The following is a 22503-nucleotide window of genomic DNA, read 5'->3' as shown; positions in this document are numbered from 1 at the left end:
CTTCAGTTACCCAGCAGCAAAATCAATGTTAGGATGGTGCGCTCGAGTTCACAAGATGATGTCATCATGTGACGCGATGGGTGCTATCTTGATCACGTGTCATCGTTACAGTGATGGCGCATGAAAAAAAATGCTGACTAAGGAGATCTAGAGTTCTCATTTTATCATGATATTATGCTCCTAAAATCGCATTGCATTCAATTGCATCAAATATTATTGGCTTTGAATGGCGTGTTTCTCAGTTATGGATGCTACTTTTCTGTAGAAATGGACATGCATTATAGCCCACGGCCCCCACATGTCCAGAGCCGACCTGCTCATACAACAGCTACAATAGCGAGAAGTCTTTGATACGTTTCAAACACTTACAGTCTTGAATTAATGAGCACCAGTCACACGCCAAACACTGCACCCACATCTACATAAATGAGTGCACGGTGCGTTAACAACCTGCAAATGTACAGGATTAAGTCGAATAGATTCCTATTATAAAGCTGGAATGTATTAATGAGGTCTTTTAAATAGAGCAGGGGAAAGTGTTGCCACCAGTTACATCACGTTATTTTGAATATCTGCTATTATAGCGGGTGTTTCGCTGCCTCAGCATTAAGTTCTTTCTAAGGAACCTGATCTGGAGCGGATCAAACGCAGCGCAGAGGTGGGAGGAACAGCGCGCATCATGTGAGATTATACTGTCTGCGTGAGGAGGCTGGAGGTCACTGGGACACCGCACACTTTTCCACTGGGTCACGCGTGTGGGGAGCCGGCAGAACTGTGTTTAAGCATAAATCTGCTCACTCCAAAAGTGCGCCCACGGGTGATCACATTTGAACATCTTTGCTTTGTCCTCTAGCTTCAGGGACACTGCGCATCGCCGCGTCCCCCAATGTGTCGTTGCGCAGCCTCGCTTTATTGCCCGGAGAACATAAACAAGCAACAAAAAAACTATGGCTCTATTAAATCAAGGCGCGCGTTTAGTCCACATATTGGATGCCAAGTTTCACCGCACAGTCCAGGAATCTCTAAACAGGGTTTAGAGGTCTTTCAGAGAACCCCCCCACACCCGCCCCTTCAAAGCCCGGATTGGTCACAGTGCGGCTCATTTGCATGGCTCCTCATATAAACGCTCCTGCAGACACTGCAGCTCTTGCGCTGACAAGCAGCTCAGAGAGGAGCGCGTCAGAGCGCACACATGGATGTTTCAACACAGACAGAGCAAGAGTGAAATTCTACCCAAGGTTGGTGTTTATTAAGAGCTGAAGTTAGTAAGAATACTCAGAGTGAAAGGTGAAGATGGGCGGACGCGTGTGGACGGGACTGGTGTCGTGCGTCTTGGTGCTGGCGGCGCTCACTCATGCAAAAACGGTCAAGTACCAGACCTTCGAGGAGGACGCACCGGGGACAGTGATCGGAAACTTGGCCAAGGACATTTCATCCACTTCCTTCTCCTCCTCCTCGGCGAGCTCGCGGAACAGTTTCCGGATGATGAAACAGTTCAACTCCTCTTTCATCCGTCTGCGGGAGAGTGACGGCCAGCTGAGCATCGGGGAGCGGATCGACAGGGAGCGCATCTGCAAACACACCCTGCAGTGTCTCATCGCTTTTGACGTGGTCAGCTTCTCCAAAGAGCAGTTCAAACTCATCCACGTCGAGGTGGAGGTGAAGGACATCAACGACAACTCGCCAGAGTTCCCCCGCAAAGAGTCGAGCCTGGAGATCTCGGAGAACACCGCGGTGGGCACCAGGATCCCGCTGGACTTTGCCGTGGACGACGACGTGGGGGTCAACTACATCCAGAGCTACCAGATCTCCGTCAACAGCCACTTCACCATTGACGTGCTCAGCAGGGCTGACGGGGTTAAATATGCGGAGCTGGTGCTGATGAAGGAGCTGGACCGAGAGACGCAGGCGTCTTACGCACTGGAGCTGGTCGCCATGGATGGGGGGAACCCGTCCCGGACCGGAACCACGCGCATCAACGTCAAGGTGAAAGACTACAACGACAACAGCCCGGTGTTTGACAGGAACAGCTTCTCCGTGGACCTGCCGGAGGACGCACCTGTCGGCACCTTGCTGCTCGACCTGAACGCCGAGGACCCGGATGAGGGTCTGAACGGTGAGGTGATCTACGGGTTCGGCCACCAGGTGCCCAATGAGATACGCCAACTCTTCCGAGTGGACAGGAAAACCGGCCGCCTCACTTTAGAAAGCCAGATTGACTTTGAAACTAAAAACACCTACGAGTTTGACGTCCAGGCCACCGACCTGGGTCCGAACCCGAGTCCCGCCATCTGCAAAGTGGTGGTCCAGGTGCAGGACGTGAATGATAACGCGCCTCAGATCTCCATCACTCCCATGACGTCCATCACAGCGGGGATCGCCTACATCACGGAGGCAGCAGCGCGGGAGAGCTTCGTGGCGCTGGTCAGCACCTCGGACAGAGACTCGGGGGCGAACGGCCAGGTCCACTGCACCCTGTACGGCCACGACCACTTCCGGCTGCAGCAGGCGTACGAAGACAGCTTCATGATCGTCAGCACCAGCCTCCTGGACCGGGAGAAGATCCCTGAATACAATCTGACGGTGGTGGCGGAGGACCTGGGCTCGCCGCCCTTCAGAACCATCACGCAGTACACGATCCGACTCACCGACGAGAACGACAACGCGCCGGTGTTCAGCAAGCCGCTCTATGAAGTGGCGGTGGTGGAGAACAACGCCCCGGGGGCCTACATCACGACCGTGGTGGCCCGGGACATGGACATGGGCGCGAACGGGAAGGTCACCTATAAACTGGCGGACACCTACTTCATGGGCTCCCCGATTTCCACCTTCGTCTCCCTGGACCCCGCCAGCGGGTCACTTTACGCGCTCAGAAGTTTCAACTATGAGGTGATGAAGCAGCTGGAGCTTCGGATCACAGCCAGTGACGGCGGCTCCCCTCCTCTGTCCGGCAGCGCCAGCGTCTACGTCAGGGTGGTGGATCAGAACGACAACACCCCCTCCATCATCCACCCGCCGCTCAATAACGGTTCCGCTGAAGTCCTGCTGCCCCGGGACGCGCCCAGCGGCTACGTCATCACCAGAGTGGAGGCGCGGGACGCGGATGAGGGCGTGAACTCGGAGCTGACCTTCGCCCTGGCGACCGGGGAGCCCTCGGTGTTCTCGGTGAACAGAGCCACGGGGGAGATCTACCTGAACCAGGTGCTCAGTCACGAGGTGGACGAGACTCTGAGCGTGACCGTGACGGTGAGCGACGGCGGGAGACCCGCGCTCACGACCACCGCCACTCTCCACTTCCTCATCATCGCCGGCGCGCCGCCGAGCGACAGGACCGTGTACCAGCCGGGGCTCGGGGGCGAGGCGCATGCGCAGTGGGACCTGTCAGTGGTGATCATCGTGGTGCTGGCGGGGAGCTGCACCCTCCTGCTGCTCGCCATCATCCTCATCGCCACCACCTGCAACCGCCGGAAGCGCGACAAGAGCGGAGACGACAGCGACTCCTACGGGGAGAAGGGAACCCTGGAGCGGGGAAGGGCGCACCACGTGGCGGACAACCCGCTCCTGCCTCTTCACGCAGCCGGAGGAGAGGCGGGATTCGAGGGCCACTCCTACAGCAGCCAGCCGGGCGGCTTCAACCCCGCTCACCCGGGAGGCAGCGACATGTGCTCGGCCTCGGAGGACGGCAGCGAGGTCCCCTGCGTATACGACTCCGACAGCAACAACAAGTCCCGTGGGAACAAGCACGAGGTGAGACTTAGTGAGACACTATGATCTGAGGGGTTCGACTGTTTCCATTTGATCTAACAAGCTGTGCTCTCCTCATTCAGGGTTACTCCACTCTTCCCGGCTATGGAAACGGCAAGGAGGCAGTGAGGCCCATCACCATCTGGAAGGGGAACTCCTACACCACCATCTCCGCCCGGGACCCCGCCTTCAGTGGCAAAGACAGTGGCAAGGGGGACAGTGACTTCAATGACAGCGACAGCGATGTGAGCGGAGACACAGGCTTGAAGAAAGACGGGGCTCTGCTGGTTCCCCCCATGGCTGCCCAGAATGGTAAGAAGACTGAAAACATGCTTGGGCACCCCCTGACCCTAACCCGAGGGCCCATTTATGGATTAGCATAAGTGAAATCCTAGCTAGCTGGGGTGTGAAGGGGATGGCAAACGCCAAGACCAATGTATTTAGCCTTTTTTTTTTTAAAAGAAGATCCTCTGCAGCGAGTCTAATCCTGTTTTCCTCTTCCTCCGCAGCTCTCTGGGCTTGCACCAGTGAATGTAAGATCCTGGGCCACTCTGACAGATGCTGGAGCCCCACAGCAGTCCGAGCCAACGCCGCCCCCTCACCAGCACCGACACTTTCCTCCTTCAGCAGCCACTCCAAGACGGGCTCCCTGCCTCGGAACCCCGACCGCAGGGACTACCAAGCTCACATCCCAAAGACAGTGGGCCTGCAGAGCGTTTACGAGAAGGTCCTGCACAGAGAGTACGACTACGTCATGGTCAGCCCCCCCAGACCTGTCCGGGTGCAGGAGATCAGTGACATCAGCATCCCTGTTTTCACCCCCAGCCCCACACGCTGCCCCCCAAATGACGTCTGAAGCAAGACGCCGCACACTTTTGGACTCTTAAAAAATGTAAAATAAACTGCTAATTTATCTTTGATGGACAATGAAAAAGAATCTACAGTTTTTTAATAATATTATTTGTGTATTTTTTTGTTATTGTAAAAGTCCTTTCAATCACTTTGTTGGACATAAATTGTACCATATGCAAGTTTTGTACATAGAGAGATTTTATTTTTATATATATAAAAAAAAATGTAATAACTAAGGAAAGATGTGTAAATGATTAATGTAATTATTGCTCTCTAAGCATGCTTCTATTTAAGAAAAGATCAGTTTGAGGTTGGTGGAACACGCAGTGGTTTTAAACGCAATAACGAAGAATTGTACAGATTTTTCTATCATCACTGTGTCAACTGAAAAATAAACTTTGAAATATCCTCACAGCGGTGGCTCTCATTTTTCTTCGTGGAGAATGTTGGTCTCCAACAGGAATATCAATCGGTCCATTGACTCACACGAGCCAACAGGTGGCGGTGTGTTTGCAGCAGCTATTCAGTCTGTCCTTGCCGTTCACATGAGAAGGTCGAAGAACCTTTTTCCGGACTTGTCTGGTAGAATGCCAAGAGAAAAATCATGGAATTACTCAGCCACCTCTGAAGTAGAGAAACATCGCTTTAAAAGTTTCAGTGAGCAATTCTTTCACTAAAGCAGGGTTGGCTTGAATCCCTCGCAAACCTGAATGGACCATTTTGAGAGTGGGAGGAAACCAGAGTGTACAATGGATCAGACAAATAAAATAATCACGGATTATTATGAAGCAGACGCCAAAGTATAGGAATAAATACGCACACATAACTGTAATACTGGGACCGTCATTGACATTACTTCTGCTCACTTCAGTCTTTGTGACTGAAATCACTGGGTTTGATGGGGTTACAGCCAGGGGGCGTTTCCAAGATCCCCTGGAGGAGCTGGCAAGCTAAAGACATTGATTTTTAAAAGGGTATATTCATTTTAAGAAAAGCTCTGCATAAATTATATAAGCGCATTGACGACAATCAAATGGAGAAACTTTGTTTGTACGACAAAAAAATGGCTCGGTCCCAGGAACCTGGTCTTCTTCCTCAATGTTCTCTTCCAAACTACAGGTGGGCAGCGCTAGGAAAAGAAAGTTCACACTTAATACATGATAAGGAGAGGGAGAAACATATGAATATATTTCATACACATATTATTCTACCAGTAGGAGACCACATCTATGTCCATACATAACGTTATTGTGACATATAGCTGTAAGCATGTCTGCTGTTTAGCTAACAACATACAGTAAACTATCTGATGCTCACTGGGACAGTACTGGTTTATTTCTTCAGTAACAGAAACACATTAAAACAGGTTTTCTTTTTCCTTTCTTGGAGTGATACTCACACTTCAACTTCATTGAGGCAGAGATAAGGAACTGGCGACCTGTAACAGCTCTTTAGAGGCCCATGCTGTAAGTTTTCATTGAGTTTTTGTCACAGATACGAAGGGATGTCAGCTGTTGATGTGCCCCGCTTTATCATCACCATCTTGTGACGCCTCCCGGTGGCAGCCATAGAATACGCAAGGTGTCTGGAGGCAACATGTCTCTATAGAGAGATGACCCGATAAAACGATCAGGTGCTTTTGAGCAACATTGAATTCGATTTTCAGCTGAACAGCTCTTGCAAACACATGAAATGACTTGCCCGACTGGATATGGCCCCCGCACCTTAGGTTTGACACGTATGGTTTAGCTCAGGAGTCTGGTTCTCTTGAGGTTTCTGACAAAAAATAGAGGCCACAGTGGCAAAATCTTTATTCTCTTTGAATCTTTCTTAAATCCACGCACCACTGTGTATACAGCATCTTCTGAGGCACTGCGGTGACATGACAGTTTTACGAAGAACTAGATCTGCTATCACCATCTGGTACTCAGCTGCAAGAGTCTGACTGAGACTCATGATCAAGCAGATTACAGCAGACGGGTGGATGACTTTCCCCTCAATATTTACTCACAGGAACTGCACACAGACAACTCAAAACACTCCAGTGTTTGTGGAAAAAGTCTGGTCCCACCTCTCACAGGTGATCGGTGGAATAACGTGAGAACGCTGGAGGGTCAATCCTCCTCCCCCCCTCGCAGTGACGGAGGAAGGTAAAGAGGGGAAGAGAAGCGGAGAGCTGCTGGAGTAGGTTACCTCGGGTGTTTGGCTCCAGACATGGACGGGAACTCAGAGAAAGTACCGATCGCCTCAGCGGGTCCAGAAGACCTGCAACACTTCATGCCTCCGGTGAGCTGCTCCACGTCACTCTTCAATGAATCACACGTCAATTCGTTCGCGAATCTACTTTGTGTTGTGGATCTCGTGTGTCGACATTCGAGGTTTACATCATAACTTTTCATACTTTCTTGTCCTTGTGACGAAGGCGTACTCCGCCGTGTCGGTGAAGCCCGCCGCCACCAGCCGCCTGCTGAAGGCCGGTGTCGCGGTGCTGATCGCCGGAGCGCTGCTGCTGCTGCTGGGCGCCGCCGGAGCGTTCTACTTCTGGAACAACAACGAAAAACACGTACGGTGACACGACTCATGCTTAACCTCTTTCTTTGCAGTGGAAAGTTGTTTTTAATCATCTTCAAAGTAATTGCAAAAGCCGAAAACTTATTTTTTTTGTATTAAAATCCACCGCAAGTTTAAAGTAAAACACGAAATACATTTATTTAAAATGCTTAAAAGTAGTATTTTTTTATTTAGTGTTTAAAGTTATGTCTCAGCTTTGTGCTCACAAAAGAAATGTAATTATTGCTTAGTGTTATAAACATCTTTATCTTTATAAACATTACTTTAGGATACATTTATAGCTTGTATGAACATTGCATTCATGTTGTAAGCGTTAAAAAAAAACTTGTTTAATGGTGAGCAAAACAATTCAATCGTGTCTAAGTTGTTGCAAAACATTTGACACCCGAAATAAACTCAGAATACTACACATCTATTCAGGAATTCTGATTCAATTAATACGTGTTATTTAAGACTTCCTCTTAAAATCAGACTCACAGCTAAGCTCAGGTATTTTCCAGGATTGGTTTCTCCAGCAAAGGCAAACATTGACATGTAAGTCAAACAGTCCTGAAGTCTGAATGGAGGCCTTGTGTCCCTGTGGTGGACCCTGGCTGGTGGGTGTGGGGCGAGGAGAGGGGCCTCCACGGTCCGGCAGATGCTCCGGGTGCAAGAGGTGAAGGAGCCGTAAGATAGTCTTCTAATTGAAGAGCCAGTGCGACAGTAGACCTGCTGAAAATGTGTAGAAATGATAGACTTAGACTTAGACTTGACTTTATTGAGCCCTTTGGGATGACTCCCTCCAGGAAATTGACATATCCAGCAGCAATAGAGGCAACAATAATGTTGAATTCTCATTCATAAAATCTAAATGACTATCAAACAAAATCGCAACTTAAACCAGCATGTTAGCATTAATGTGCTACCAAAATGCATGTCAAACTCAAGATCCAAGGGCCAAATATAAAAAAAAAAAAGTGCAGGTAAAAGTGAATCCAATGACAGGTGGGAGTTGAAATTCACATATGTGTCTGTTGTTATGAGGACCAGTTGCTGGTGAAGGAGTACAACTGCTGTATCTTAAAGCTACTCTAAAAGCAGCATCAGAAAATGTAAACAATGGGTTGTTTAGACCATGACTTGTATTTAACATTTACCATTTTGACCCTTTGAGTTCGACACCCCTGCCTTCTAAAACAGCAGCAGAAAATGTATGAACGTGGTTTAGACCGTGCCTTGTGTTTAACATTTTGACCCCTTGAGTTCGACACCCCTGCCTTCTAAAACAGCAGCAGAGCAACATACATGTTTTGTGTTTGAGAGATGAATATGGAAATTGATGTAATTATTCTAAAGGATTTTGCATTGAAGACAGTTTTGAGACACCATGTTCCACCAAACTACAACACCCTGTTGAAAACTCTTCAGAGCCACTCAGATATCATTCTGGTGCTGTGGGGTTTTCTGCAGAAGTAGATCTAAATAAGTAGATACAGTGAGCACAGACCTCCAAGAACAAGGAGACGACTGGTCTTTTTTGTTTCGCCACCAGACCACAAATCCTTCAAGGACCTCCTGGATCTGGAACGCCATTAAAATGTAACCATCTTTTAGAAATGTTCAGTCAAATATGATGCTAGTGATAACCATTCACACTTTAACACTATACCTTTTTTCTTAAACATAAGCATGTGTTGGTAATGAAAAAAGTTTTTTACTGCAGTAGAACATGGCCAATTTTCAGCAGCGGCAGAAGCTGTTCGTGGTTTGATTTTAGCCATCGCAAGGTCCTTCAATAGAGTAATTGGTTTCACCTTTGGCTCATTCTCACTTCAAGAACTCTAGAAAGACAACAGAACACGTCCTCTTCAGATGCGAAAGGTACAGTCGGAGAGGTGGAGAGGCACCAAGCTAAATACACACCTTTGCCACCTCTGCCAACAGCTCGCTGTTGCCATGGCGCTCGGACAAAGCCTCGTGCTATAAACCCAGGCTCTTATTAAAACATTTCTTCACCTTTGTTCGCTAATATATTCATCTTTATAGATTAATTTTACATTAACATCTCACTGGCTTGATTAAAGGTGAGCACAACTTTTGGAAAAAATGACTGGGAATGAGAAACAGGACAGATGAAGGACGGCTAAATGGAACTGCCATTGGGTTCAGGGGTGAAAGGCTCATAAGAAAATCATTATTGCCGATGTAAACAGTGTGTGTCATTGAAGGTTTTGGCCGTGGACTTGATCCCGCCTGAACTGAAGACTGGTGCAGTCATGTGATAGAGCTGAGCCAAAAAGCAACACTGTCTGTTTACCAGTTGAACTAAAGTATGTTCCTCTTATGAGCTTTGGAGTGAGAATCTTAGTCATTCCAACTCTCACCTGTCATCACAAAAAGACCTAGATTGCGTATACATGCGGATGAAAGGAGCTTTCTTCGCAGGGTGGCTGTCGTTGCATCGTGGCGTGGAAAACAGGTTGAAAGGAGTCAGTTGAGGTGGTCTGGGCATCTCATGAGGATGCCCCCTTGATGCTTTCCTTTTGGAGCTGATTCAGGTACGGCCAGCTGAGAGGAGACCAAGAGGTCGACCCAGGACCAGGTGAAGGGACTAATACTTCTCCACTGCTCTGAGAGCATTTCGTGATCCCACAGTCGGAGCTGGTGGATGTTGCCTGGGAGAAGGGAGTTTGGTGTGACCTTTTGAAGCGACGCGGCACCAGCTAAGTGGTTGAGGATGGATGGCTGGATAGATGAAAAATAGGTTGAATACATGTCAAACTGAGCACTCACACCAAAGCCGGGGTGTCATTCCACCGCCACCATAATGCGTTGGCCAAAATAGGATTGAGTTCTATTTTTCGACTCCCTCAAGTTAAGAGTATCGGTCATGCAGGAAATCGGTTGTAATAAATGACTTTTCTGGGGAAGTTGGTGTCGGCAATGAGCTTGCAGCGTGGCACTTCCGAAGACAGAAACTGTCTCGGGTTGCGAGACAGTGTTTGGTGAAAGTCTTCCGTCAAAAGAGTGTGAGGCGCTCAGTCATTCATGGGGAGATTCAAAGTAGAGCCAGTTAAGGTAGGATGCCTTCTTGGTAAGTCTCTGTGGTGAGGTACATCATTCCCCCCAAAATTCAGTTTCCATGCATCAAATCTCTCGTTCATGCTTTGATGGAAAAGACTTCTGAAGATTTTGTCTCTGGCCATTCAGGTCTACAATGTCCACTACAGCATGAGCATTAACGGCAAAGTCCAGGAGGGGGCGATGGAGATTGACACAGAGAACAACATGGAGAGATTCAGCACCGGCAGCGGGGCGGACAAGGCCCTCGAGGTCCACGACTTTGAGATTGTGAGTTCCCACTTAGAATAATCAAAAATGCAAAAGGCGGCGCTCTGAGGACTTCCACCGTCCCCGAGAAATTGGATAGATTGAAGATTTGTTAAAAATTCATGGACCCTCGTGGGGATATTGGCCCGCTCTAGCTGCGGAGGAATTATGTAGACGTGTTATCCCGTCGGGTCAGTCTGTGCCTCTAATTTTCATCAAAGCGCTGACCTTAAACGCAGGCCTGTTTTTGGCTTTCTGTTTAAAAAGATGTTCTTTAACACGGTGTCCTTGAGAGAGCCATTTCCTTATCCCACAAAATCCGAACAGAGATGCTATTACAGCCCATTTCTGGGGAGTTCCAATGAAAGAAGTATGGGCTGTGATGTTTGTGCTCTTCTCTTCCCGGAAACCTTCTCCAGGGCATCACAGGGATCCGATTTTCAGGTGGAGAGAAGTGTTTCATCAAGACCCAAGTGAAGGCTCGTCTGCCTGATGTGGACACTCTGGACAAGGACTCGCTGACGACTGAGCTGGTGGGTTTTAGGTCTTCTCCGCTTGCAGCGAGAGCTTGACAACAGATGTCAGGTTTGTCACCAAAAAAAAACAAACACTTTGGTGGAAGATCTGGTGGCAAGACTGTGTTTTGTGTCCCACTGCTGAAGAGTCGGTGAGATGATCACACAAACTTTCTGACAGAACAAATCAAACTATATGTATAGTTTTCCCTCACATGCAAAGTGGCTTTGAGCAGAGTCCAATCTGGAAAAGAAAAACAAACATATTCAGTACACTTTTCTCGTGAGTTATCTGGAAGTTTGCAGGAAACAGCGAACTCTTGCACGTGTACGTTTCTGAGGGAGAGTAAACAAGTAGAATAATCTATACAGAAGTGCCAATAATTTAATGTACTTCTTTAAAGCTAGAATTTCTCTGTCTTGAGTTAAGGAATAAAGGAAAAGACTGAGGAAAATGTTAAAGTTCATGGCAAAAAATGGATGACATTTTCAATCGATAGAAGTGGAAATAAAGAACCGTAAATTCAGGACTATAGAGCGCACTGGACTATTAGCCTCACCCACTAATTTAAGAAGGAAAATAGACCTTGTTCATACACAAGCCGCACTGGTCTATAAGCCGCAGATGTAGTGGTGCTGTGTGAGCCGTAGGAAGGTCAGTGGTGCATCCGGCTTAACAATGCATGAGGGTCACTTCTAAACTAGTTGTGAAAACCAGGTCCAGCATTGAGACTGACTCATGAGAGAAACTGGGCAACGTTCTGAACTAGAATCATCAACTCCACACATCTTTTACTGACATTAAAGCGTGTCCGATGTTCTGACACCATAGCCGTTCTCAGTTGCTGCTTCTCATATCCGATCCTTCAGGAGATCGGCTCTGTTGGCAGAGCTGCGGGCACATGGGTGAAAACATTATCAGCGCTAAGGTAAATAAAACGCTTGCGATTTCATTGTTTTGTTAAGATGAGACTCAATATTTTGGCAGCATGACCCTCTTTAGCCTGTAAAAATCCATACACTGGCTGTGTCATTGAATAAGCCGCAGGGTTCGGACCAGTTTGCGACTTAAGGGCAAAACAGGCTTGGACCCGGGACTGAATCTAAAATGTGAAAGCCCACTTAGGCTGCTAAAGACCCCCAAGCGACTCAATACCTAAGACTCTCAAGTTACGATTCTCTGCATCTCAAAATCTCAATTGAGCTTTAGCATAACCAAATTTGGGTGTCGTGAACTGCACAAGCTGAGTCAGTGGAAGAAACTCAGAGCGAAATCACAAAGTGCAGGGAGTGGATCTTATCCGAACTTCTTAGCACTAGGTCAGGGACACCCTGGACAGGTCACCACAGGGGTCATATACACACTTTCCTGCTCTACTCCGAGTCTCTGACAGTTGACCTTTCATCACCACATGACACTTGAGTCTCCTTCACACAGAGGAGTCTGAACCAACTATGACCTAACTTCACAACCAACTATTGATGAATGATTCAGCAGCTGCTCTGCTAAACACAGCGTGCGCAGACGCACTAAATCAACTGCGGCGGCAAAACAACCGTCAAATATTCCGGGGTATAAATCAGCAAACAGGGCAGTGTTTTTATTTTGAACACGAATCACTGCGGCCTGTTTAATTAACACTGTCTGATTATTAAAATAATTGAGGTCTGCATAAGCCTCACGTCCACATAAATCCACATCAGCATCCTGACACACGGACACACACTTCATTATCAGGCAGGGCTACTCTTATTGCCTCGCTCTGCCACATAAACGGTCATTTATTTCATATTTGTGCTTTTTGTGTTATTGCCTCTCGCTCGCTCATAAGTGACGCTTGTTGTGAGAGGGTGAACTGCAGTGTGTGTGTGTGTGTGTGTTGCAGAGGGGGGGATGTTTCTCTAATGGTTGCTGCAGGCTGGTCATTTGCTGTAATTTAGAGTGATGGCAAATATGAGTCCGACACACACACACGGGTCAGATAAACTCTTATCACTCAAGCGCTGAAGACAGACTTTTATTTTTTTGCCGACAGCAAATCATTTGACTAGAGAAATAGAAAAAAATAAACCTGCAGCGTTTCTGAAATCTTAACATGAATTGGGGGAGTGCAGAGCAGCCCGGAGGAACAAAGGCCCGCAGGCAGAATCCTCCCCACAGATTCTCTCCTCCACCTGCGGCTGTAGATACAGTGTGTTTACAGTGGCTCCTCAGGAAAACTCATTAGTTCATCCGCTGCTGTTTTCCACAAACCTGTAAACCTCTCTGCGTCCGTTCGGAGCCTGATGGCGTCTGATGCAGATTTGCCGAGAAGTTCCCGCCGTGACCCCTCTCCTTACCGCTGCTCCCACTTCCCAGAGAGTGTTGGTTCACCTCGTGTGCTCGACTTACAGCAGGATGAGGTGATGCCGGCCAAGTTCGAGGAGAACCTGATCTGGGTGGCGGCTGGCGCGCCCATCTCCGACTCTGCCTTCCTCAGCAGCAAGATCAAGGACTTGTGCGAAGACCTGCCAATCTTCTGGCTCCGGCCGACGTATGCTACTGGTAAGACACTAACACACCTCATTCTAGATCTGAAACATCAGAAAACTATGCGCTGTTGAACTCAAAATATGAATTTCATGGTACACTGGGTCAAACATGTTGGCCCATGCCACAATGGAAAGTAAGGGACACCCTGGAAAGGCTGAATCGGTGGAAGAAGCTCCGAGCGAAATCATGTTACAAGGCACAGTCGAGTGGATCTTATCCCAGCTACTAGCACGAGGTCAGGGACACCCAGGACAGGTCACCACAGAGGTCATATAGACACACACAGCTCATAACACTTTCCAAAGAAGCTGTTCTACTCTGAGTGTCTGACAGTTGAACTCACACCTGTAAGAGAGACACGAAAAAAATCTAGTTCCTCTGGGCCAACCACTAATACACCTATCAGTAGTGATAGTTCTGGAGAGGTTAACATTGTTGGGTGGAGAAACAAGCTGAGCTAGAAGGGACTCCCACTCAATCTCCTTCCGGAAGTCAAAGGTATGTTCACACCAAACGCGTTCTACGTGTCCAAAGCGACTGCTTTACACGTGAAGACAACGCGCGATGTTGCGCGATACTATGGAGACGGGATGTGACCAAATTGGGGCACAGTTTTTTGTACGTTTCACAGCATTTCAGGTGACACGAGAACATTCTGAGCTCTGCCGACAACCGTTGATCGTTGACCAATCAGAGCCCAGTTTTGAAAAATCAGTCAACATGAAGAACAAACAAAGTAAGAGGCTGATCGTAGCTAACTTTGGACCCGCTCACAAGCAGATTGCTGAACGTTTTTTACGCGACTTGGGAGGAGAGTAGCATCGCGCTTGGTGTGAACATACAGGACGAGTAGCTCAGTCATCCTTCTGGAATTTGGAGTAGAAAGGTCCAGCGATATCAGGAGTAGACCCTGGTTAAATGACCACTCTGGCTCAGGAATGTATGAGGATGCTTCGGTGAGACCTCACTGGAGTGAAACTGCAAAGCAGCTTCGCAAAATAGACACAAAGAAACAAACAAATTTGCTCCGTAATTGCCATGCATCATCTTCTTTTTATGCCTCAGTGGTTATTCATTTTCACTTATCCACAGCGCAAGACCGCCAGAGGTTTTAAGTGGCCGTAAAAAAAAAGCATTTTTAAAAACCCATCCTGCGTCTCCAAATGAAAAGATTCTGGGGTCAAACGCTGTCAAGGTTTTCCATTTAACATACCGCGGCGGCGAAAATAAAAGAGCATTTGAAGTTTCCAAGTGAGTGAGCGTACAATTTTAGCACGGCGGCGTGTCACGAGTTCTCAAAACACAATTCCACTCTGCGTCTCTGAGAAACAAAATGTCACATTAGTCTGCTCCCGAATCCTGCTCTGAAGCCAATTACCGAGGCTGTGATGTGTGCAGGCGGACAGAGGAAGACGAGGGCCGTCCAGCGTCGCCAGGCACCCGAGGAGGAGGAGGACGTGGAGGCAGAGTTCAACCCCGAGAACCCCTATCAGGTGATCACATGACCTGAGTCTGCGTTTGTGTCCCCAAACAACCAAAGCAGCTGTCCGCTTGCATTGGAGCGTGACGATGGCTGAGGAGCTGCTCACAGCGGTGCGAGCGGAAGCAGATGTCGAGGTCATGGCGGAAGATCCCGCGTTGTCACCTTGGATCTGAGTGTGCGCGCGCTCTCGCTGTCTGAAGCTCTTTAGTAAAGCTTTTCCTTTCAGCAGTGAGCCAGGGTGAGCGTGGCTGCCCCCCTTCGCCTCTGCTACCCCTCCACACGGAATCCCTCCGCATGGCCCAGCCCAGGGGTGCCGTGTCTCCACACACTATCTGACCTGCTGTGACGCCTGCTCACTTCTTTAGTTCAGACTCAGAAGTTGTTGTAGCGAGGTTCTATTTTAGTGAGTTCCACTTGCCACTACAGAAGTGACAGTTGTCACTCAAACCATCAGATACGTTGCAAACATTTCCCATCAGAGGTTGCCAAGTCAACCTGGCATCTTAACCTTCTCCTCACAAATGACTCATGAATCTAACTGGTTGCAGCCCAACTCCACCACTGTTCATCAACACTGTCTTTCCTCTCCATGGGTCTGAACCTCCTGGCCTCACTAGCCTTGTCTACAAACTTCATTTTTAATAGAAAGTCATGATAAATTAACATTTTTAAACACTGCCAAGACTATAAACAACAAACACTGATGGATAAAAAATGTTAAAAACACTTAAATCGTGTGAATAAAAATATAGATTTATCCAATATTTATTGATGGTTAGCTATCAGAGCAATGGAAACTAAATATGTATGTGTAATATTTAACTAGAAATTATTAAAATCTGGTGCCATAATCTCAAATGAGAGATTAGAGATGAGATTAGAAAGTTGAAAAAATATATAAAATAATGTCGCTAATGTAAGTAGTTCAACCTCAAATGAGCTCAAGTGGACAGCATGTGGCGGGAAAATTCCCGAGCTTGCATGCACAACACACACACTATGTTTGTGCTGCAGTTCTCTCTCTGAACAGGTTTGTATGTCCAAATTGTAATACCACCAAAGTCAAACCATCGCTTCCTGGTTACGATCGTTTCCAAAGAAGTTCGTATTGAAATTTGTTTTAAACCACTGGCAAACACAGACAATAACACAGGTAACACAATAAGCTGCATGAACGACTCAGAAAGGGAAGGAAATATATAAGGACAAAAAGAAAAGAAATAACATTTCAAAAGTCAGTCAGACACAAAAATGGCCAATGAAAATAAGAATATTATAGTCTTCAAACAAGAACATGCTGTATTTACTGGTGGTGACGAAAAGAGAACGAACAAAAAAATTACAACATATAAGTTATAGCTTTAGTCTGACATCAAAAGGGCCATGAAAATACAGGCATCTGGCCGCAATTAAGCCCCCGGGTCACACTTTGCCCAGGTCTGCGCTAAGCAATGTTCCTGAGTTATAGTGACCTTAGACAGATGCAAACCTCGTTGACAAGCAGGAATAGACCATGACATCAAGTCACAATTGTGATGACTCAACACATATTTCACCATTCACCACAAAACGTATGTAATGACTGATCATAACATGTAATAACTACGACAACAGGTAATAACTAAAGCAAAAAAATGAAGTTGGATTTGTTCCATGTTATAAATAAAGAAACTATCTTGTCTATCACTTAACACTTAAATAAATTAAAATAAAGCGCTAATAAAGTATGGAATAATGGGCAGGGAAGTCAAATACTTAACTTACCACTGGAATCAATGCCGATATTGGCGGAAAAAAAAACAAAAGTCACCAAGGTGAATAAAATAAATATAAAATAAATATATATACCATAAAAAACTGGGAGAAGTAGAAGTAATTATTAAAAAAAAAGAATAAAAATCTGAACTCTAAAAAAAAATTATATATATATTAAAAAAAGAAATATATACATATAATATATATAATATTTTATCACTATATCTCAAAATAAGGAGGTGAAAGTACAAGAAGACAAAGCTAAAATAACTATTAGAAAAGTGATAATTATGAGGGGAAATCATGGTTTTTAAAAACTTTTGAGCAAAAAAATGGAAAAATGTGAATTACGAGAAAGTCAATATTGGGATTACAGAGTTTTAGCGTGGCCTTGAACGCACCACGTCATTAAAACAAAGGCTTGGCTGCACATGCGACATGTTGTTGTCACTTCATCGCTGTGTGAGGATTTTACCTTCTATTAAGGGGCTGGGGGATAAATCTTGCTGTAGAAAGCCTCCAACTCTCATCCCCGTCCTTTATGTTGGGCTGATGTTTCTAATCCCTCCTCCCCACATCGCCCATCAAGCCGCAGCTGACAACCGCAGACGCGGGTAAACAGCGAGAAGCACGATCGCAGCGCAGAGAGGGAAAATATTTGACAACAAAAAAACCCACATTTGACAACAACCCCCCCCCCTCCTCCCCGCCGTGCACCCTCCCCTCTCCCCCCTCTCTTGCCTGTCAGTCCATTTTTAATTGGTTGGAAAAGAAGCGGCGGCGGAGGACGTGACCCGTCTGTGTTCTTCCCTCAGAGAGGTCTGGAGGGCGAGCAGGGCACGATGAACATCGACCCCATGCTGGACCACTCGGGCGTGTGCTGCCACGAGTGTCGCCGTGGCTACACCCACTGCCAGAGGATCTGCGAGCCGCTGGGGGGGTACCATCCCTGGCCGTACCACTACAGGGGCTGCAGAGTGGCCTGCAGGGTGATCATGCCCTGCAACTGGTGGGTGGCCCGAATCCTTGGCATCGTGTAGACGGCGGGAGGAAAAGAGGAAGTAGAAAGTTAGGTAGAATGTGTTTTCTTCTTCTCCCCCGGGGGAAGCTGCTGGTCTGAGCGGATTTGAGCGCCCGTGCGGAGATATATGATGAATCTAGGGCAGACATGACACGAGAACTCCCCCCCCCCCAACCCCCCTCCACGCTTCAAAAACACGCCAGTGAAGTGAAACACAGCGCTGCAGAACGTCATTGATTAATCAGAGCTCGGTATTACTCCTGTTTTCTTTCTTCAGTGTAAATAAACACTCTCTCGCTCTCTCCCTCCTCTTCTCCATGAGAAATATTTATGACAATGTACTGTAAACTTCCCCAACCTTTAAGTATTTACCTGCATTTCTGAGGCAAATCTTACGAGTGCAATATTACTGAATAAAGTTTTTTAGGGAAATACTCAAGTTGTGACTTTTTTCTATTGAAGCCGATGAACCATGTTGCTATTTTATACAGTTGCCATAACTAAAATATGAATCAAACACGATATATTAAAATACAATTCAATAACAACCAGGTAACAAATCAGTATTGGACCATAAAAGCACAGAGACAGCGCCGACAAGACAACTTCCGTGACTCAACAATGATGGTGAACCATGGAAGAATCGATCCTGCGTGGCAAAGTGTGAACACGCAACGCCAGAGGTGGGCAATTCAATTTCCTAAAGGGCCACATTAGAAACTAACTGTTTTGAGGGGGCCATTATCAAAAGAAAGACAGCGATGACTACAAAACATGACAGAAAAAATATCCATAATATAAACTTAAGTAACAAGGACTATGAACCTAAGAAGATTATATGTAAGTAAGGATATTAAGAAGTGTAAATATGGCATGAAACCTATTAAACTATTTCATTTTATATGCATTTAATTTGAATATAATTCAACATAACTATGGACCAGAGGAACAAGAGAAACACAAAAATGGCCAATGAAAATAAGAAAATTATAGTCTTCAAACAAGAACATGCTGCATTTACTGGTGGTGACGAAAAGAGAACGAACAAAAAAATTACAACATATAAGTTACAGTTTTAGTCTGACATCAAAAGGGCCATGAAAATACAGGCATCTGGCCGCATTTGGCCCCCGGGTCACACTTTGCCCAGGTCTGCGCTAAGCAATGTTCCTGAGTTATAGTGACCTTCGACAGATGCAAACCTGGTTGACTATCAGGAAATGACCATGACATCAAGTCACAATTGTGTTGACTCGGCACATATTTCACCATTCGCCACAAAACGTATGTAATGACTGATCATAACGTGTGATAACTACGACAACGGGTAATAACTAAAGCAAAGAAATGAAGTTGGATTTGTTCCATGTTATAAATAAATCTACTAAAAAATTCAAATAAGTTGGTCACATATTAGATCAGGGAACATTTACTGCCCGAAATAAACTACTTATTCATAGGTGTATTCACAGTATACAGTAATAGCCAGTAACTCATCATTATAAAGTACTGATCAGTGTCTGGTTGAGACAGACTAGATTTCACCCTGGAATGGCCACTGGATGTTCACTCTAAACAGCATCATAATTATTAGCCGTAAACAAGTAGTTAGGGAGTCAGAAACTCAACTTACCTGAGGGCTGCAGGAGGGAGAGTCGCCACCGAAAGTTTCCGGATATGTGCCTCGGGCACGTGGCTCACATGAATGTTGATCTCGCCCACAAAAACAAAAACAAAAAAAAAAAAACTTTGAGATGCTTCAGCTCTTCAGCAAACACAGCGGCAATGAGTGCTTTGAGAAATTGTCAGGTGACTGAACCAAACGCAAACAGACAAGAAGTGGGCCCCAAAACATTGTTCTATGGGCTTCGATGTGCCCACGGGCCTGAAGTTTGAAAACCACGGTATAACAGAAATAACAGAAAAGTCAGCTACAATCCAGTCGACATCTCCAGTAAAGACAACCCACGATTTCAAAATCTAATATGATATTAACTAGATTATGAGTGAATTTGCGTCATTATTTGGGGGAACTTCCACCCTGGTTCACACTTCTATATTCCAGCGTTGTGACACGTCACATCAGGTTATGACTCCGAAGGCGTCGAGCGGAGAAGTTTGCCGAGTCTTTCATGTGAGACTTGCTGCTCCTCCACTCTTTAATGAGACTAAAGACTCTGTAGCCGTCATGCTCAGAGATCTTACCCACGATGCAAAGTGCTTAGCTCCTTTTGATGTCACAGTGCCGCCGCCTTGGGCAGGGGTAGGGGGTACGGATGGGGGCGTCTGTTTGTGTGTGTGTGTGTGAGGGATATGGGGAGAGTGTGTGGAAGCGAGAGAGAATAAGAATTCGATCTGCAGCCACTGAGTGCCGTTTGATCGTCGTGCGAGATGAAACGATGCGATGAATTTAACACTCCGTGATGCGCTCCGCAGGTTGATCCATATTAATGCGTCCCCTGCCTCGGCAGGACGCCCCCTGCTCAGAGGCAGCTTTCACGTGTGGCTCAAGTCCACGGCAGGTTTCCGCACTCACACATCCTCCAATCCAATAAACTTACAACCAAAAACAAAAGTGTATCCTGAAGCTGTCGGCCATATTTAGAGCCTACTGCACATCAACAGGGCCGGATTCACTCTCCGTCAGCACGGATCTTTCTGTCACAACACATTTCTGTGTGTGTTTCTGGAAGGCGACGGGGCAATTGCGACACTTTGGTGCAAGAAAAAGGGCACATGATCAGAGTAGTGAGCCAAACAACAAATCTTTTATTCACCCTAAAATTATAGCCAGATCAACCAGAGTGGTCAGGTCAGTTTCGCTCTCTGACTCCTCTAGTCAGACAGAATTCTTAAAACAAATCTCTTTATAACTGTGTCACAAAGGCATCCATGAACGTCCAGTTTGCTTTCCTTCCATAGCTGACTCTTAAATTGCATTTATCTTTTCATCGCTGCTCTGAAATTAGCTGAGCTCATCAAGTGCCGAGTTGAAAGTGAGATTCGTGACATGATTGGAAAAACAGAGCTGAATTGAAAATGGCCATCGACGACGGGACCAGGAGCTGAAGGAAGTGGAGGATGAGGAGGGAGCAGAGCATGAGAAATCCCTGCTGAAAATGGGGTCGAACAGAGGGGAAGAGGGAGGGGAGGGTATGGGGAGGGGAGTGAGGGAGGGTTGGGGGGGGACATTGAGGTGTTCAGAACTTCTTTAACTCCACGTCGTCCGGTGGGCTAGCGTCCACTTTTCTCTTGGCCACGTCCTTCCAGTTGGTGCTGAGGACCGTACCGGCCGACTCCATCTGCACAGTGGGCGAGAAATCACTCCAGTGGAACGGGCCGCCGTTTCATTAGCAATCACGTTACGCAACACCTTCTCCCTGCTCCCGAATCTGGCAGTCTTTGATAAGTCACCGATTCAATTAGACACCTTAAACTTGAGCTGGACTCCCCGCATTCAGTCGATGGGCAGAACCAGGAGGGAGCGGGGGAAAAAAAGCCACCGAAAAAAAAGAGTCATTTACAAGCCGTGATAAGAAATATTCTTCCCAGCTTTGCCCACTTGCAGCCCACAGCCCAGAGAAGTCTTTGTTGCGGGAGGGAGCAACACTCACCCAGCGCACCGCAGAGTCACGCTGACTCGACACGAATGAGTCTGGTTTGAAGTGTTCCAGCTCTCCTCGCTGCTTTCAACCCTCAGAAACTTTGTTAAAAGTTGCTCGCCGGCCAATTAAAGGTACCGATACGCTCTCATTTGAGCTTTGGTGGATTTAATTAGTCTTTCTTGGAGCCCAGAAGTGAATAATTGCTTAAGTGAAAGAAAATGCTGACTCGTTATTTAGACTTTCCATGTGTTCTTGGAAAGCTCCACGTTCATGACCTCTTCTGGACAAGGCCTGGCGGTCAGCTGGACAGCAGGTCAGGACTGTAACACACAACTTGGGCTCCGTTTAGAAGTCAATGTCCTTGAGCGGATGTTGAAACCATCAACTAAGTTTGGCTCCACACCAACAAGTTCTCAAGGCAATTGTGGCTCAGTACCCATTGTGCCTGACTCCCTCTCACTTCGGAGGACCAAACACATTCTTGCTCAAAAGGTGTAGCATACTCTCAACTCTCCGCCGCCTCTGTAAACAGGATAATTTGTTTACAAAGAGATTTTAAGTACACCTCTGCTTAATGTAGTATCCTTGTTAACATTAGAGAAAAGGAAAAAGGAAGTACTATAGATCAATTTGCAATAAAGAATAACTTGAGTAACATTGTTTTTGTCTGTAAGAGAAAAGACTTAGAGTGCATAAATTTGCCTGAAATACTCATGAGCGGATATGCAATTACACTTTATTCTAATACGGCAAAAAAGTATGTTCCATGGTCACATGACTCTCTGGCATCGCCCCACTATTTGAGAAGGACTGCTGTAGTTGTTTCTAGGCATCACAGTACTTTGTTTGACCATGAGCTTGACTTACAGAGCCAACAATGTGATGTGTGGTATTGTATATATCAAGTGATATCAAACTATATTCTTAAAATCAGAACTTTAAGTAGCTCCACTCCATGGTGTAGCCTTCACCACATTCATTTTTTTGTAGCTTGTCAGACGGTCTGGTGAAGCGGCCCCTACAGAGAAAAATCTCTAAAAATCTATTATAGGTGTCGTTTAACTTGACCAAGAGGATTAAAAAAGCAACTGGTACATAGTTTTGAGTCTGCACTT

General features: G+C 46.5%; 3 protein-coding genes across 4 annotated transcripts in view; 2 read left to right on the top strand and 1 right to left on the bottom strand.

Annotated features, from left to right (window-relative positions):
• The first annotated feature begins 1163 nt into the window (after positions 1 to 1163).
• Positions 1164 to 5001, top strand: LOC128769190 (protocadherin-8-like). Its single transcript, XM_053882612.1, has 3 exons — positions 1164 to 3747; positions 3828 to 4056; positions 4254 to 5001. The coding sequence occupies exons 1-3, from the start codon at positions 1294 to 1296 to the stop codon at positions 4598 to 4600; spliced, it is 3030 nt and encodes a 1009-aa protein (XP_053738587.1). The 5' UTR covers positions 1164 to 1293; the 3' UTR covers positions 4601 to 5001.
• A 1754-nt stretch (positions 5002 to 6755) lies between these two features.
• On the top strand, positions 6756 to 18222 carry cnmd (chondromodulin). The gene is made up of 7 exons (XM_053882615.1): positions 6756 to 6882; positions 7019 to 7159; positions 10357 to 10497; positions 10896 to 11009; positions 13386 to 13536; positions 14923 to 15017; positions 17578 to 18222. The coding sequence occupies exons 1-7, from the start codon at positions 6811 to 6813 to the stop codon at positions 17800 to 17802; spliced, it is 939 nt and encodes a 312-aa protein (XP_053738590.1). The 5' UTR covers positions 6756 to 6810; the 3' UTR covers positions 17803 to 18222.
• A 257-nt stretch (positions 18223 to 18479) lies between these two features.
• sugt1 (SGT1 homolog, MIS12 kinetochore complex assembly cochaperone) overlaps positions 18480 to 22503 on the bottom strand; it is a 28753-nt gene continuing 24729 nt past the window's right edge. The window contains exon 13 of one of the 2 annotated variants that reach the window (XM_053882613.1): positions 18480 to 21085. In XM_053882613.1, coding sequence (XP_053738588.1) covers positions 20984 to 21085 — 102 coding nt within the window. In that variant the 3' untranslated portion in view covers positions 18480 to 20983. The remainder of the gene's footprint in view (positions 21086 to 22503) is intronic. The other variant, XM_053882614.1, reaches the window with a different exon arrangement.

The sequence above is a fragment of the Synchiropus splendidus genome, chromosome 13, assembly GCF_027744825.2.
Source record: "Synchiropus splendidus isolate RoL2022-P1 chromosome 13, RoL_Sspl_1.0, whole genome shotgun sequence".
Taxonomy (NCBI): Eukaryota; Metazoa; Chordata; class Actinopteri; order Syngnathiformes; family Callionymidae; genus Synchiropus; species Synchiropus splendidus.
Note: the sequence above shows the minus strand (reverse complement) of the source record. Positions and strands in the feature narration are given on the sequence as shown.